The 13,421-nt window shown below is 42.8% G+C and overlaps 1 protein-coding gene across 2 annotated transcripts in view; it reads right to left on the bottom strand.

Moving 5' to 3' along the window:
* Positions 1–13,421, bottom strand: part of CDK15 (cyclin dependent kinase 15) — a 135,577-nt gene that overhangs the window by 21,213 nt on the left and 100,943 nt on the right. For both annotated transcript variants that reach the window (XM_024243736.3, XM_063712965.1), the window contains one exon: positions 1,901–1,949. In XM_024243736.3, the coding sequence (XP_024099504.2) occupies positions 1,901–1,949 (49 nt within the window). The remainder of the gene's footprint in view (positions 1–1,900; positions 1,950–13,421) is intronic.

The following is a 13,421-nucleotide window of genomic DNA, read 5'->3' as shown; positions in this document are numbered from 1 at the left end:
TACTGAGTCCTTGGAATGCAGCTAGTGCAACAGAACGGAATTTTAAACTTAATTTAAGTAAATTAAAAGTTAAATAGTCACATGTGGCCAGTGGCTACTGTATTAGACAACATACCTCTAAAGACCCCTAAACATTACTTCCCCCCTACTTTTTTTTTTTTTTTTTTTTTTTTTTTGAGATGGAGTCTCACTCTGTCTCCCAGGCTGGGATGCAGTGGCACAATCTCAGCTCACTGCAACCTCCGCCTCCCGGGTTCAAGCGATTCTCATGCCTCAGCCTCCCGAGTAGCTGGGACTACAGGCACATGCCACCACACTCGGCTAATTGTTTGTATTTTTAGTAGAGACGGGGGTTTTGCCATGTTGGCCAGGCTGGTCTTGAACTCCTGACCTCAGGTGATCTGCCCACCTCGTCCTCCCAAAATGCTGGTATTAGAGGCGTGAGCCACTGGGCCCAGCCTAGACATTACTTCCTGTGTTAAAGATCTGAGCAGAGAAGCCAGAAGTCTGAGAAAAGGTGACTACATATCGCTAGGGGACAAGGGAAGGCGCAGAGGCCATGGGTGCTGTATCGTCAGAAAAGCCAGAGAGATATTCAGAGAATTCAAGTCTTGCTCAGCCCTCGAAAGAAAGGCTGGTGGGGTGATAGCAGGAGGCTGGTGAACTATCTTCTGCCATGGGACAGGGGCAGCTGCAGCAGCAGCAGGAATATTAAGATGGTTCTCAGGTTGAGAGTTGCCATTTACTTTGGAAGCTGATGGTGACATGAAAGAAAGCCACGGGACAGTGCTAAAATCCACATATCTCTAGGTAGAGGGGAAGAAGCCTGACTATACTGCTCGTCTTGAATGAAGTGATAAACCGTAGTTCCCTAGAACCTGTCTCCAAAAGGTTTCAGGTTATACAGTGCTTTTGAAAATAAGAGTGGAGGGTGCAGATGTCCTGGAAAGACCTGTCCCTCCCAATGAAAGATCTCTGGTAGTCCATAGTTCTATGTTCCTAACCTATTTTACTCTTTGTACCCTGAAATTTATTCTATGCGGAGGCTTTTTAAAGGAAATGAACAGTAAGAGTGAAGAATTCAAACAACTTTTGGTTAAGTTAAATTCTACCATATTTTCAGGGAAAGACAATGTTCGAGTGTTCAGTCAGGATCTTGGCCAGTGAAACTCTTCCACTTCTCCCCACCTGCAAGAGTGTGTTTTTCTTTGACATTTGAGCTCGTTTCCCCTGTCTCTGATGTTTTCCTCACTGCCCTTTTTGCCTCCTCACTGAAGCAAAAAGAACAGAGCCTCGGCTAATTACTCTCAGATCAAATAATACTGGTTATTGTAATTGGTCATTGTCCGAAAACACTGAGTTCTTCTTAGCCCGGAGGTTGCCTGGCACAGCTTAGTTAGCTAACTATTCCTGGAATGTCTCTATTATCTGTTTTACTTTGCAAAAGAAACTAGGGATTTGTTGAAAGCTGGTAATAAAAGTCTGCCCTGGTCTGAGCCGAGACTGCGTAGAGAGGGCCTGGGAAAGCATGACCCCCATGAATCAAGTTGCCCCCCCTCCAATAGCCACTCAATGATGTTATTTGGTTTCTCTGTGTCAGAGAATAATAAACCCACTAGGTTTTCTTGCACACCAACACTCCCTCGTTCTCAGGGCCTGGGGCATGGCTGAGAGACACAAAACAATTTTAATGACCAAACTCACTGAAAGTAAAATGGTTCATAGAGAAAAACTAACAGACTCTCAGGGGTCTGGCGCTCCCAGAGGCATCTTCCTACAGCTTAGAGCCCCCACATGGAAGTGCTCGGGGGCTGCTGTTCAGTGGACTGAGATCCAGGGAAATGTCTCTCCAATCCTGCTTAAAGATTCCTTCAAGATCCCTTCCTGAGGTAGTACTCACCTGTTCCAGACAACGTGAAGGCTTCGAGGCGTAGGCAGCGGGAACCATTCTGGGAAGCATACAGAGGGCGTTAAAAAATAAAATCAACCCGAAAACCCTGTTGCCAAATATACTGTTAAAATTCTAAATGCTCTTCTTGGCTTGGTATAAAAAAATGATTCAACTATCAGGTAGGCTAAGGTGATTTTTAAAGCCTCATCTCCTGCTGAATTTGTATGGTTTGGTGAAAGGTCACTATTATGGGTTGAATTATGTGCTCCCAAAATTCACATGTTGAAGTTCTAACCCCAACTACTTTAGAATATGATCTTATATGGAAATAGGGTCATTGCAGATGTAATTAGTTAAGATGAAAGCATTAGGGTGGGCCCTAATTCAATTTGACTCGCATCCTCCTAAAAAGGCAAAATGTGGACCCAGAAATAGACGTGCGTCAGAGAAGGTGAAGTGAAGAGACTCAAGGAGAAGACGACCATCAACAAGCAAAGGAGAGGGACCTGGAACAAATTCTCCCTCACATCCCTCCCACGGAACCAACCCTGCCAACATCTCAATTTCAGACTTCCCAGTCTCCAGATAAGACAATAAATTTCTGTTGCTTAAGCCACCCAGTTTGTGACTTTGTTACAGCAACTCTAGCAAACTAATACAGTCAACATATTCAGTAAAGTCAACAAACATTTGTTTAACATACACTGTGTGCAGAGCATGTACCAAGTGCTGGGAAGAATACAAAACAGATCAAAAGAAACCCCACTACCTCTGCAGAGCTTACAATTCATTTGGGAGAACAAGTATACGTGTATGAAATGTGATGAATAATGAGGCAGTCTTAAAGACTCAAAAGTGGTTAAAAAAAAAAAAAAAGTCAGGGGAGCCAGGCGCGGTGGATCTTGCCTATAATCCCAGCACTTTGGGAGGCCCAGGCTGGAGGATTAGTTGAGACCAGGAGTTCAAGACCAACTTGGACAACACAGTGAGACCTGTCTCTACAACAACAACTGAGCCTGGTGGCATGTGTTTATAGTCCCAGCTACTTGAAAGGGTGAACTGGGAGGATCACCTGAGCCTGGGAGGTTGAGGCTGCAGTGAACCGTGATTGTGCCACTGCACTCCAGCCTGGGAGACAGAGCAAGACCCTGTCTCAAAAAAAAATAATAATAATAATAAAAATAAAAAATAAAAAAGTAAGGGGAACTAATTTTATATGTCACTTGTGATAAAAATGGAAGTGAATCCTGGCTTGAATATTCCAAAATAGGTGATAATAAAAATTGGAGCACTCTATAACATTTATATTTGGGTGTACGTGTTTCTGTGATTCTTAGTATTGATACCATTTAACCCAAACAAAAACCATCCTAAAAGGGAATGATTTATCATTCACTCAAGAAATACTAACTGAATGCTTCTTCTATGTAAGGGCTATAAGAGGAGCTGCGGGGGAGGCAAGCTGATGGATGCTGTTTATCAAATTTCCTTTATTGTCCACTCCAAATTGAGAAAATAATATTTCATCTCTCATTCAAAATGGTATTTCTGCCTTACATTTTTCTTAGGCCTGAAATGTAATTATTTTGTTTGTTAGTTTGTTTAGAGACAGGATCTCACCCAGGCTGGTGAGTATACTGGCATGATCATGGCTCATTGCAGCCTGGAACTCCTGGCCTCAGGTGATCCTCCCACCTCAGCCTCTGGAGTAGCTGGGATGACAGGCATGCACCACCACATCTTTTTTTTTTTTTTTAATTTATTTAGAGATGGGAGTCTCACTTTTTTTTTTGTCCAGGCTGGTCTCGAACTCCTGGCCTCAAGTGTTCCTCCCACCTTAGCCTCCCAAAGTGCTCAGATTACAGGCATGAGCCAATGTTCCCAACCATTATTTTGGTTTTAAAAATCTCTTCCTCCAGTTCCTATATAAATGGAATAAACCAAGGCTGTTCATCTCAACAAAGAATTTAATCATGGTTGGGCAAAAATTAATTTGATAATACTCATGTGTTCATGTTGGTACGCACATAGATCTGGAAGACTATTCACTAGATAGTGGTGGTGGTTATAGGGGCTAACCCTTTTTCCTTCTTTGCCCATTTTCTCAAACATTTTTGAAATAAACATATACAATATTATTTTGTAATTCCAAAAGGAAGTTCAATGAAAAAATTTGAATTTATAGTGCTAAGAGTTGCAGAGTGAAAGGAGTGATCGAAGAAAGCGACTTCAGCTGAGTTTTCAAGGTCAGGTGCAATCAAATGTGGACCTCTCTGCTGGCATTTTATAGTCCCAGATGGGCACTAAGGGAAGCACTTGTCTATACAGGTTATTTACCCTCTGTTCAGTATGATTTTGCCTAAGTTCAAAATAACCAGTAAAGATAAGAATATCTGGCATTTGTTTAGTATGTTTCTCTTCAAACCACTTTCTGCTGCCTATTTACAGCTCTTCCCTGGCCAAGCAAAATCAAAATATTTCCTCATTCAGTCATCTCCCAGTTTCAATCAACAAAATGAAATCTATTTCCATCCTTTCCCATTTTCTATTTTTCCCTTCTGAGAGGTCTATGTGCTGTGTTTTTGGCCTTCAATATTTTAATACTCTTTCTAACTTGAGTGGGGCTCTTGTGGCACGTGGGTTGGGGGTTACCTGACTTAGGGTTTCAATATGGACTCTGCTGCTTCAGTTTCGCTGAGACCTCATGTAAGATACTTTGACCATCCATGGCAACCCTCAGTTTTCTCTCTTTTTTTTCTGATTTTTTTAATTTAATTTTTTTTATTATTGGACTTTAAGTTCTAGGGTACATGTGCACAACATGCAGGTTTGTTACATAGGTATACATGCGCCGTGTTGGTTTGCTGCACCCATTAACTCATCATTTACATTAGGTATTTCTCCTAATGCTATCCCTCCCCCATCCCCACCCCACGACAGGCCCCAGTGTGTGATGTTCCCCGCCCTGTGTCCAAGTGTTCTCATTGTTCAATTCCCACCTATGAGTGAGAACATGCAGTGTTTGGTTTTCTGTCCTTGCAATAGTTTGCTCAGAATGATGGTTTCCAGCTGCATCCATGTCCCTGCAAAGGACATGAACTCATCCTTTCTTATGGCTGCATAGTATTCCATGGTGTATATGTGCCACATTTTCTTAATCCAGTCTATCATTGATGGACATTTGGGTTGGTTCCAAGTCTTTACTATTGTGAACAGTGTCACAATAAACATATATGTGCATGTGTCTTTATAGCAGCATGATTTATAATCTTTTGGGTATATGCCCAGTAATGGGATTGCTGGGTCAAATGGTATTTCTAGTTCTAGATCCTTGAGGAATCGCCACACTGTCTTCCACAATGCTTGAACTAGTTTACAGTCCCACCAACAGTGTAAAAGCATTCCTATTTCTCCACATCCTCTCCAGCATTTGTTGTTTCCTGACTTTTTAATGATCGCCATTCTAACTGGTGTGAGATGGTATCTCATTCTGGTTTTGATTTGCATTTCTCTGATGGCCAGTGATGACGAACATTTTCTCATGTGTCTGTTGGCTGCATAAATGTCTTCTTTTGAGAAGTGTCTGTTCATATCCTTTGCCTACTTTCTAATGGTTTTTTTTTTTTTGTAAATTTATTTAAGTTCTTTGTAGATTCTGGATATTAGCCCTTTGTCAGATGGGTAGATTGCAAAAATTTTCTCCCATTCTGTAGGGGCAACCTTCAGTTTTCTCAATGCAAATTGAAGGTGGTATTCACCTTGCAAGGATCCTGAAACAAACCAATGAAATAATGAGTGCAAAATGCCTGCTCTGGACCATTAAACAAAATAAATCCTATCTGCTTTTCCTTCCTCTTTCCCTTCCTTTGAAAAGTTATGGGCAGTATAAACAATGCGTGGCCAGGCACTTGGACCCAGGACCCAAGTGAACCCACACTATGCCTCTTACCAGCTGTGTGACCTGACGATATTGCTTAACCTCACTGGGCCTCAGTTTTTCCACCTGCAGAAGAGTGATAGTAATAGTTTCTACTGCATAGGGTTGTGAAACTAGGATAGTAAATGTAATATAAATATTTCTTCACTCTTTGTCTCTTTTTTTCCTGCTTCTCTCCCTTTCTGACATGACAGCCCTCTCTCTCCCACTCAGGTGTTTCTGCCTTATTGTTAGTTCTCCTTGGAAACCTTCTCTAAATGTCTTCTACTAAAATTCTAACTTGCTCCAAGCCCCAGTTCCTCTAAGTCTGACTTGATTGCTTCTGAGTCCTCAGTGCAGGTCAGTGGTGTGTTTCTTAGCTTGGTAGTATGGTAACATGAACACAAACCCAAGCTCAAGTCTCCTTTTTTGCCACTTACGAGCTTTGAGACTTTAGGGAAATTGCTTAGCCTCTCTGATTAAATAATTGAGAAGTTTCGAAATCTGTAAAATGGGAATCATTTTCCAGTTGCTGGGAGAATTACAAAAGATTAAGCACGTGGCCTGTAGTAGGGGCTCAGTAAGTGTTAATCTCATTCCTTTTCTTCTTTTGGTTCTGACCTCTCATTTTGGAGAGGTTCTCAAAGGGAGTTGCACACTGGCATCGCCTGGAAACCTTTACAAGAAAGGAAACCCTGAGGTTTGATTCAACTAGCCTGGGAAGGGTCCAGACATTGGTTACTTATTGTACTGTTATTATGAGTTTCTTTTTGTTTTGGAAAGAGGTTCTCATTCTGTTGCCCAGCCTGGAGTGCAATGGCATGAGCATGATCACGGCTCACTGCATTCTTGACCTCCTGGTCTCAAGCCATTCTCCTGCCTCAGCCTCCTGAGTAGCTGGGACCATAAGTGCACACCACCACTTCTGGCTAATTTTTAAAATTTTTTGTAGAGATGGGGTGTCCCTATGTTGCCCAGGATGGTTTCAAACTCTGGTATCCAGCAATCCTCCAGCCCCAGCCTCCCAAAGTGTTAGGATTACAGGCATGAGCCACCATGCCTGGCCTGTTATTATGTCTTCAATGGTCTTCAGAATTTTCCAGTGACGAGCTAAGGCAGAGGACCTTTGGCCTAGCAAAGAGGGCAGGGTCTATCACTCACCAGCAACTCAACAAACACTTCTCTGAGGCTCATTTCCTCATCTGTAACAACTCAAATGAGGTTGTTGTAAGAATTTAATTAATCAATGTATATAAACGTTGCAGGACATAGTGTCTGACACATACTTAATATGTTTGTTCAGGGATGTGAGAGAGGAAGCATGACAAGGGAAAATTCAGTTCTCATAAATTCTGCCAGAAAAGGATGACCTGTAATAGTTGCCCCAGGGCCCCAGGAGTAACAACATTTTCTACTTGAGTCCATGTTTGGGGTAGCAGGATTGTGCTGACGCCCCCTCCCACCTCTATTTTGTAGCTACATTAGCTGAGACAGGAATGGATGTGTCCGGGTCAGTCAGGGAGCTGCTATTAAGCAGAAGCAAAGCCCGTCGCCTATTTGTGGCCTGCCCTCCCACTCAGGCAGATAACCTGAGGCTGAATGACCTTGCCTCTCTCCCATTGATTTTTCCCAGTAGGTAAGCTGTGAGCGATCAGTGAAAGAATGATCCACAAACAGATAGGCATTTCACACAGCACCATTTCAAGAGGAGTCTGGTTTCTCTGGCTTCAATAGACTCTAAAAATAATAGGTCTGGAGGTAGCTTGTTTCCCTTCTCCTTCCAAAGACAAGAGTAAATCATTAGACCCGATTTTTCTCCTTCTCATCCCTCTGCAGTTCTCTCTAAAAAGAGTTCTCATTTGAGTTCAATTGGAATTCGAGGCAGGAAAAGCAAAGTTGCAAAAGGAAAGTAATAAAGCAGAGCATTTAAATTTCCAAACTAAGTGGAGTGAAATCAAAATGAGGGCAGAACTGTTGCTACCACAGTAAAAATAGTCCATATTTCATAAATATTTAATAAAGCTCATTTCACAACGGAATTCAAGTCTGGTAACCTTCTTAGTCAACAGAGATTTGTTGATTGATTTAGTAAAACATCACTGCACCATTCTGAGTCTCAGCTCAAGGTAAAACATTTTCTAGTTACTATAGTCTTGCCACAATCACCCTAAGGTTATCTTATAGTGCTGTCTACTGAACTACACCTCTGGAATTTCCTGAATACAATGCATTCTTGAGATACCGTATATTTAAATAGTTGATAATGTTGTTAGCCTTATTTCACTATCTGAAGCAGTAACTTGAAAACTGCACCGCCAAAATCTGTAACTCTTTTTCTCCTACCTGCCCTTCACCCTCACCCCAAACACACACACACACACACACACACTCACTCATGCCCTCAGAACTGTTTGCTTCACTCTTCCTCAGGTAGCTGGCTTGTAAGTTTCTCTAGTATTTGGCTCAAGGCTTCCCAAGCTTTTTTTTTTTTTTTTTTTTTTTTTTTGAGATGGAATCTTGCTCTGTCGCCCAGGCTGGAGTGCAGTGGCACGATCTTGGCTCATTTCAACTTCTGCCTCCTGGGTTCAAGAGATTCTCCTGCCTCAGCCTCCCGAGTAGCTGGGACTATAGGCACACACCACCACGCCTGGCTAATTTTTGTATTTTTGGTAGAGACGGGGTTTCATCATGTTGGCCAGGCTGGTCTTGAACTCCTGACCTCAGGTGATCCACCCGCCTCAGCCTCCCAAAATGCTGGGATTAAAGGCATGAGCCACCACACCTGGCCCTTCCCAAGCTTTAGAGTCCCCTTTGAGCATCATCAGGATGCTCTAAAAGCCAGTGTCCTCACTGAGGGTGCTCCTTGGCATTATTCAACCTTGGTCCTCCAACTCATGTTTGTAGCATATCACTTTTCTAATTGTGAATCAAAACTTTCTGTGGATTCTGAGAAAATATCCCATCCGCTAAAGCCTGTTCCTGAGGTCTCTGTAAAGGAAGGAGAGACTAGGCCTTGCTCCTGGTGGATGGAGAAGGTGGAGGGAATGGGCATAGTCAGGACTCTCCCCTCTCTTAGAGGCAGGGCCATGACTGAACTCTGTCTACTCCAACAAATGATTTTTGACCTGTGGCTTGATCATGCTTTTCAGTGAGTATTGTATTTAATGAGGCATCATTTGACATTGACCACTCCTTGTAGTCTCCACAAATATTGAAGGGCCACCACAGGCAGCCAATGAGCTCAGCATTGAGAATACACGGACACGGAACCCAGCCCTCTTCCAGTGAGTGCTGGCCATATGATTTCCACTGTATTGCTAGGATTACCTACTGGTCTCCTTTATCTCCTCTGGCTGTTCCTTCTCGGCTTCTAAAGACTCCCTTCCCTCTACCTAGTCCTGCAGTACTGGCCCCAAAGGGTTCCCTCATTGTCCTTTCTTCTTTCTCTACACACTCTCCCTTGGGCAACTAAATTCACACCTGAGGCTTTAAATACCGATTTAAAGCATGTGACTTCTCCTGTATTGTGGGGAAAAGCAAGAGAGATCAGATTGTTGCTATGTCTGTGTAGAAAGAAGTAGACATAAGAGACTCCATTTTGTTCTGTATTAAGAAAAATTCTTCTGCCTTGAGATGCTGTTCATCTGTGACCTTACCCCCAACCCCGTGCTCTCTGAAACATGTGCTGTGTCAAACTCAGGGTTAGATGGATTAAGAGTTGTGCAAGATGTGCTTTGTTACACAAATGTTTGAAGGCAGCATGCTCCTTAAGAGTCATCACCACTCCCTAATCTCAAGTACCCAGGGACACGAACACTGCGGAAGGCCGCAGGGACCTCTGCCTAGGAAAGCCAGGTATTGTCCAAGGTTTCTCCCCATGTGATAGTCTGAAATATGGCCTCGTGGGAAGGAAACGACCTGACCGTCCCCCAGCCCGACACCTGTAAAGGGTCTGTGCTGAGGAGGATTAGTATAAGAGGAAGGCATGCCTCTTGCAGTTGAGACAAGAGGAAGGCATCTGTCTCCTGCCCGTCCCTGGGCAATGGAATGTCTCGGTATAAAACCCGATTGTACGTTCCATCTACTGAGATAGGGAAAAACCGCCTTAGGGCTGGAGGTGAGACATGCGGGCAGCAATACTGCTTAACAAAGCATTGAGATGTTTACGTCCATGCATATCTAAAGAACAGCACTTGATTCTTTACCTTGTCTATGATGCAAAGACCTTTGTTCACGTGTTTGTCTGCTGACCCTCTCCCCACTATTGTCTTGTGACCATGACACATCCCCCTCTCTGAGAAACACCGACAAATAATCAATACATACTAAGGGAACTCAGAAGCCAGTAGGATCCTCCATATGCTGAACGCTGGTCCCCTGGGTCCCCTTATTTCTTTCTCTATACTTTGTCTCTGTGTCTTTTTCTTTTCCAAGTCTCTCGTTCCACCTAACGAGAAACACCCACAGGTGTGGAGGGGCGACCCACCCCTTCACTGTATTTCTAGGCTGGACTTTTGTACTCACAGTTTATATTTCTACTTGCTTTTTAGATATCTCCATTTTGTGGTTCCACAGATATCTTAATCTCAAAATGTTAAAACCTTATACTCATTACCTTCTCTATAAATCTGTTCCTTCCCCCTTTTGTTTCCTTTGAATAAAATAGCAAGGGTGGCCAGGCACAGTGGCTCATGCACTTTGGGAGGCCAAGCTCACGTCTCTCTTTAAAAACCATCCCTAGGGCAGGCATGGTGGCTTATGCCTGTAATCCCAGCACTTTGGAAGGCCGAGGTGCGTGGATCACTTGAGGTCAGGAGTTCAAGACCAGCCTGACCAACATGGTGAAACCCCCGTCTCTACTAAAAATACAAAAATTAACTGGGCATGGGGCCGCACGCCTGTTATCCCAGCTACTTGGGAAGCTGAGGCACGAGAATCACTTGAACCCTGGAGGTGGAGGTTGCAGTGAGCCAAGATTGCGCCACTGTACTCCAGCCTGGGTGACAGAGTGAGACTTCATCTCAAAAAAAAAATAAATAAAACTATCCCTAAATTCCCCAAATTAAGAGGGCCGTTTCCCTAGTTCCTTCTTTTCTTTTATTTTCCTGTTCTTTCTTGTCATATCACAGCCAAGTCCAAGATTTCCCTAGTTTCTTAAAGATCCCCAGGCAATGCTGCTGTAGTATACTTCCCACATTGTATTATTTATTTATTTTCCCCTCTAGACTATATTCCTGGAAGGCAGGTACCAGTATCATATTTATTTTTTACTCTCTCAGTCCCTAGTACCTAGCATTCAATACATATTTGCTGAATAAATAAGAAGTAGATGGTTGGATGAAAAATAAAAATGAAATAAATATATTAAACCTTACTTTTAAAACGTTAAAGTAACTCAGGTGAGCCCAACGTTAAAGTAACTCAGGTGAGCCCACTTGTGTACCTGCTCTGTTTATGTGTTTTTTTTGTTTGTTTGTTTTGTTTTTTTTCTGAGATGGAGTCTCACTCTGTTGCCCAGGCTAGAGTGCAGTGTCATGATCTTGGCTCACTGCAGCCTCTGCCTCCTGGGTTCAAGTGATTCTCCTGCCTCAATCTCCTGAGTAACTGGGATTACAGGTGCCTGCCACCACACCTGGCTAATTTTTGTATTTTTAGTAGAGATGGGGTTTCACCATGTTGACCAGTCTGATCTCGAACTCCTGACCTCAAGTGATCCACCCGCCTCAGCCTCCCAAAGTGCTGGGATTACAGGAGTGAGCCACCACACCCAGCCCCAGCTGTGTTTTACAGAGCTTGATGGTGCAAAGCACTGGCCATAAACATGGAGAAGGAGGCTCTGGTTTGAGCTATTTACATGTTATTTGGCACCTTGAGGCCTCTTTTATTCTTCAACTTGGAAGGAACTTTTATTTTTTAACAGTAAGAAAATTTATTTATTATTTTTTAATTAATAAATTAAAATTGTATATATTCTTGGGGTTTTACTTTAGAAAAAATACTTTTTACCTGCTTTCACTCACTTGCAATTTTTCCTAATCTTAATTACTTTAAGATCATCTACTCCTCCCTCAATAAAAACTAATAATTGACACCAAATAAATTAAAGATGAGAAAACTAAAAATAAATGTAGAAACTAGAAGCAACCGTTAATGAAGATCAAAGTGGCTGTGTATCTAAATTAATTTCACTGACGGATTTGGGGGACGGGTTAATAAAGATGTTAATAGTAACTCCCCAGGAGCTTTTGTCAGCGCTCCAGAAGTGAGACAGTAATGAGCCCAATTGAGGTTCATAGATTCAGTGAACGCCAGTGGCTTCATTAGCTGTAGCGAGGGAGGCTGCTGGAGTCCCAGGGTAGGAACTCCACTCAGATTACAGTCCTGAAATATGTTGCCAGGCTCACAGATTCTAAAATCAAGTCTGGGTGGAAAGACATAATCATTTTGAAATGAATCTGCAAAAGTTTATGGCCAGTCCCCAGTCTAGGGCACTGTTTTAATTACCAAATCATTGTATCTGCCCTTTGATAATTAAGGTAAAGTGGAATACGGCTATGACCCCCTTGGAGTCCAACAGATGTGGATATTCTAGGTCACCCCCTTCCTGGTTAGGTGACCCTAGGCAAGTCACATACCTCTCTCAAAGCCTCAGCTCTCTCATCAATAAAGTAGGGATTACAACATTGTCTCTATCTGATAGGGCTGTTGTGATTCAAAGTAAAGTAAAATATGTAAAGTGTCTAGCTCATAGTTAGTCCTCAATAAATCGTAATTATTATTACCATTAATAAGGTGAATAATAACTTACATGTTCTTCTTTGCAAAGCAGACAATAAGAATTATTTAGAGTCCAAGAGGGTGCAATTGGAACTAGAACTCAGGTTTTCTAACTCTTAGTCACTGATTTCATTTCACAAATATCTACTGACTACTTATTATGTGCCAGGTAGGGGGCTTATGTAAAATACTAGAAGCACTAGAAGTGGTCAGGTGTGCTCTGTACAAAACTTCAGCACTCTTTCCACTATACCATGTTTGGGTGAAATTAACAATGGTAACACTAATGTTGTCTGTGATTTAGTAGCGCTTACTGGATACCCCTTATGTAGCATGTAGATGACAAGAATTCTCCCAGGGAAAGGCCCTGTGGGCATAGAGTGGGCAGACATATCACTGCAGTCCAGGTGCGGGGAGCAGAATGGACCCATCACCAAATAAGAACAGCCTTAACGGGCGCACAACTGACTTCGGTAGGCGTTTGAAAACTGAAAGTCAGCTCTTAGGATGTGCGGATTCAGGCAAGGTTTAGGCCATGCAAGTAAAAACAAAAGTCAGTTCTGGTGCCTGGAGGTATTTCTGACCTCTAGAAGGGAACCAAGATTTCCAAGGGAGCAGAGATAGCATCAGTTCTCACACACCTGTCACTGGGTCTGAACCATGGCAAGTCACTGAGCAGCTGAACTTCCACACTGTGTAAAAAACCGAATGGAGGCAGTGGCTCACACCTGTAATCCCAGCACTTTGGGAGGCTGAGGCAGGTAGATCACTTGAGGTCAGGAGTTCGAGACCAGCCTGGCCAACATGGTGAAACCCTGCCTCTACTAAAAATACAAA

The sequence above is a fragment of the Pongo abelii genome, chromosome 11 (assembly GCF_028885655.2).
Source record: "Pongo abelii isolate AG06213 chromosome 11, NHGRI_mPonAbe1-v2.0_pri, whole genome shotgun sequence".
NCBI classification, from domain to species: Eukaryota; Metazoa; Chordata; class Mammalia; order Primates; family Hominidae; genus Pongo; species Pongo abelii.
The sequence above is the reverse complement of the archived record's forward strand: the minus strand, read 5'-3'. Positions and strand labels throughout refer to the sequence as shown.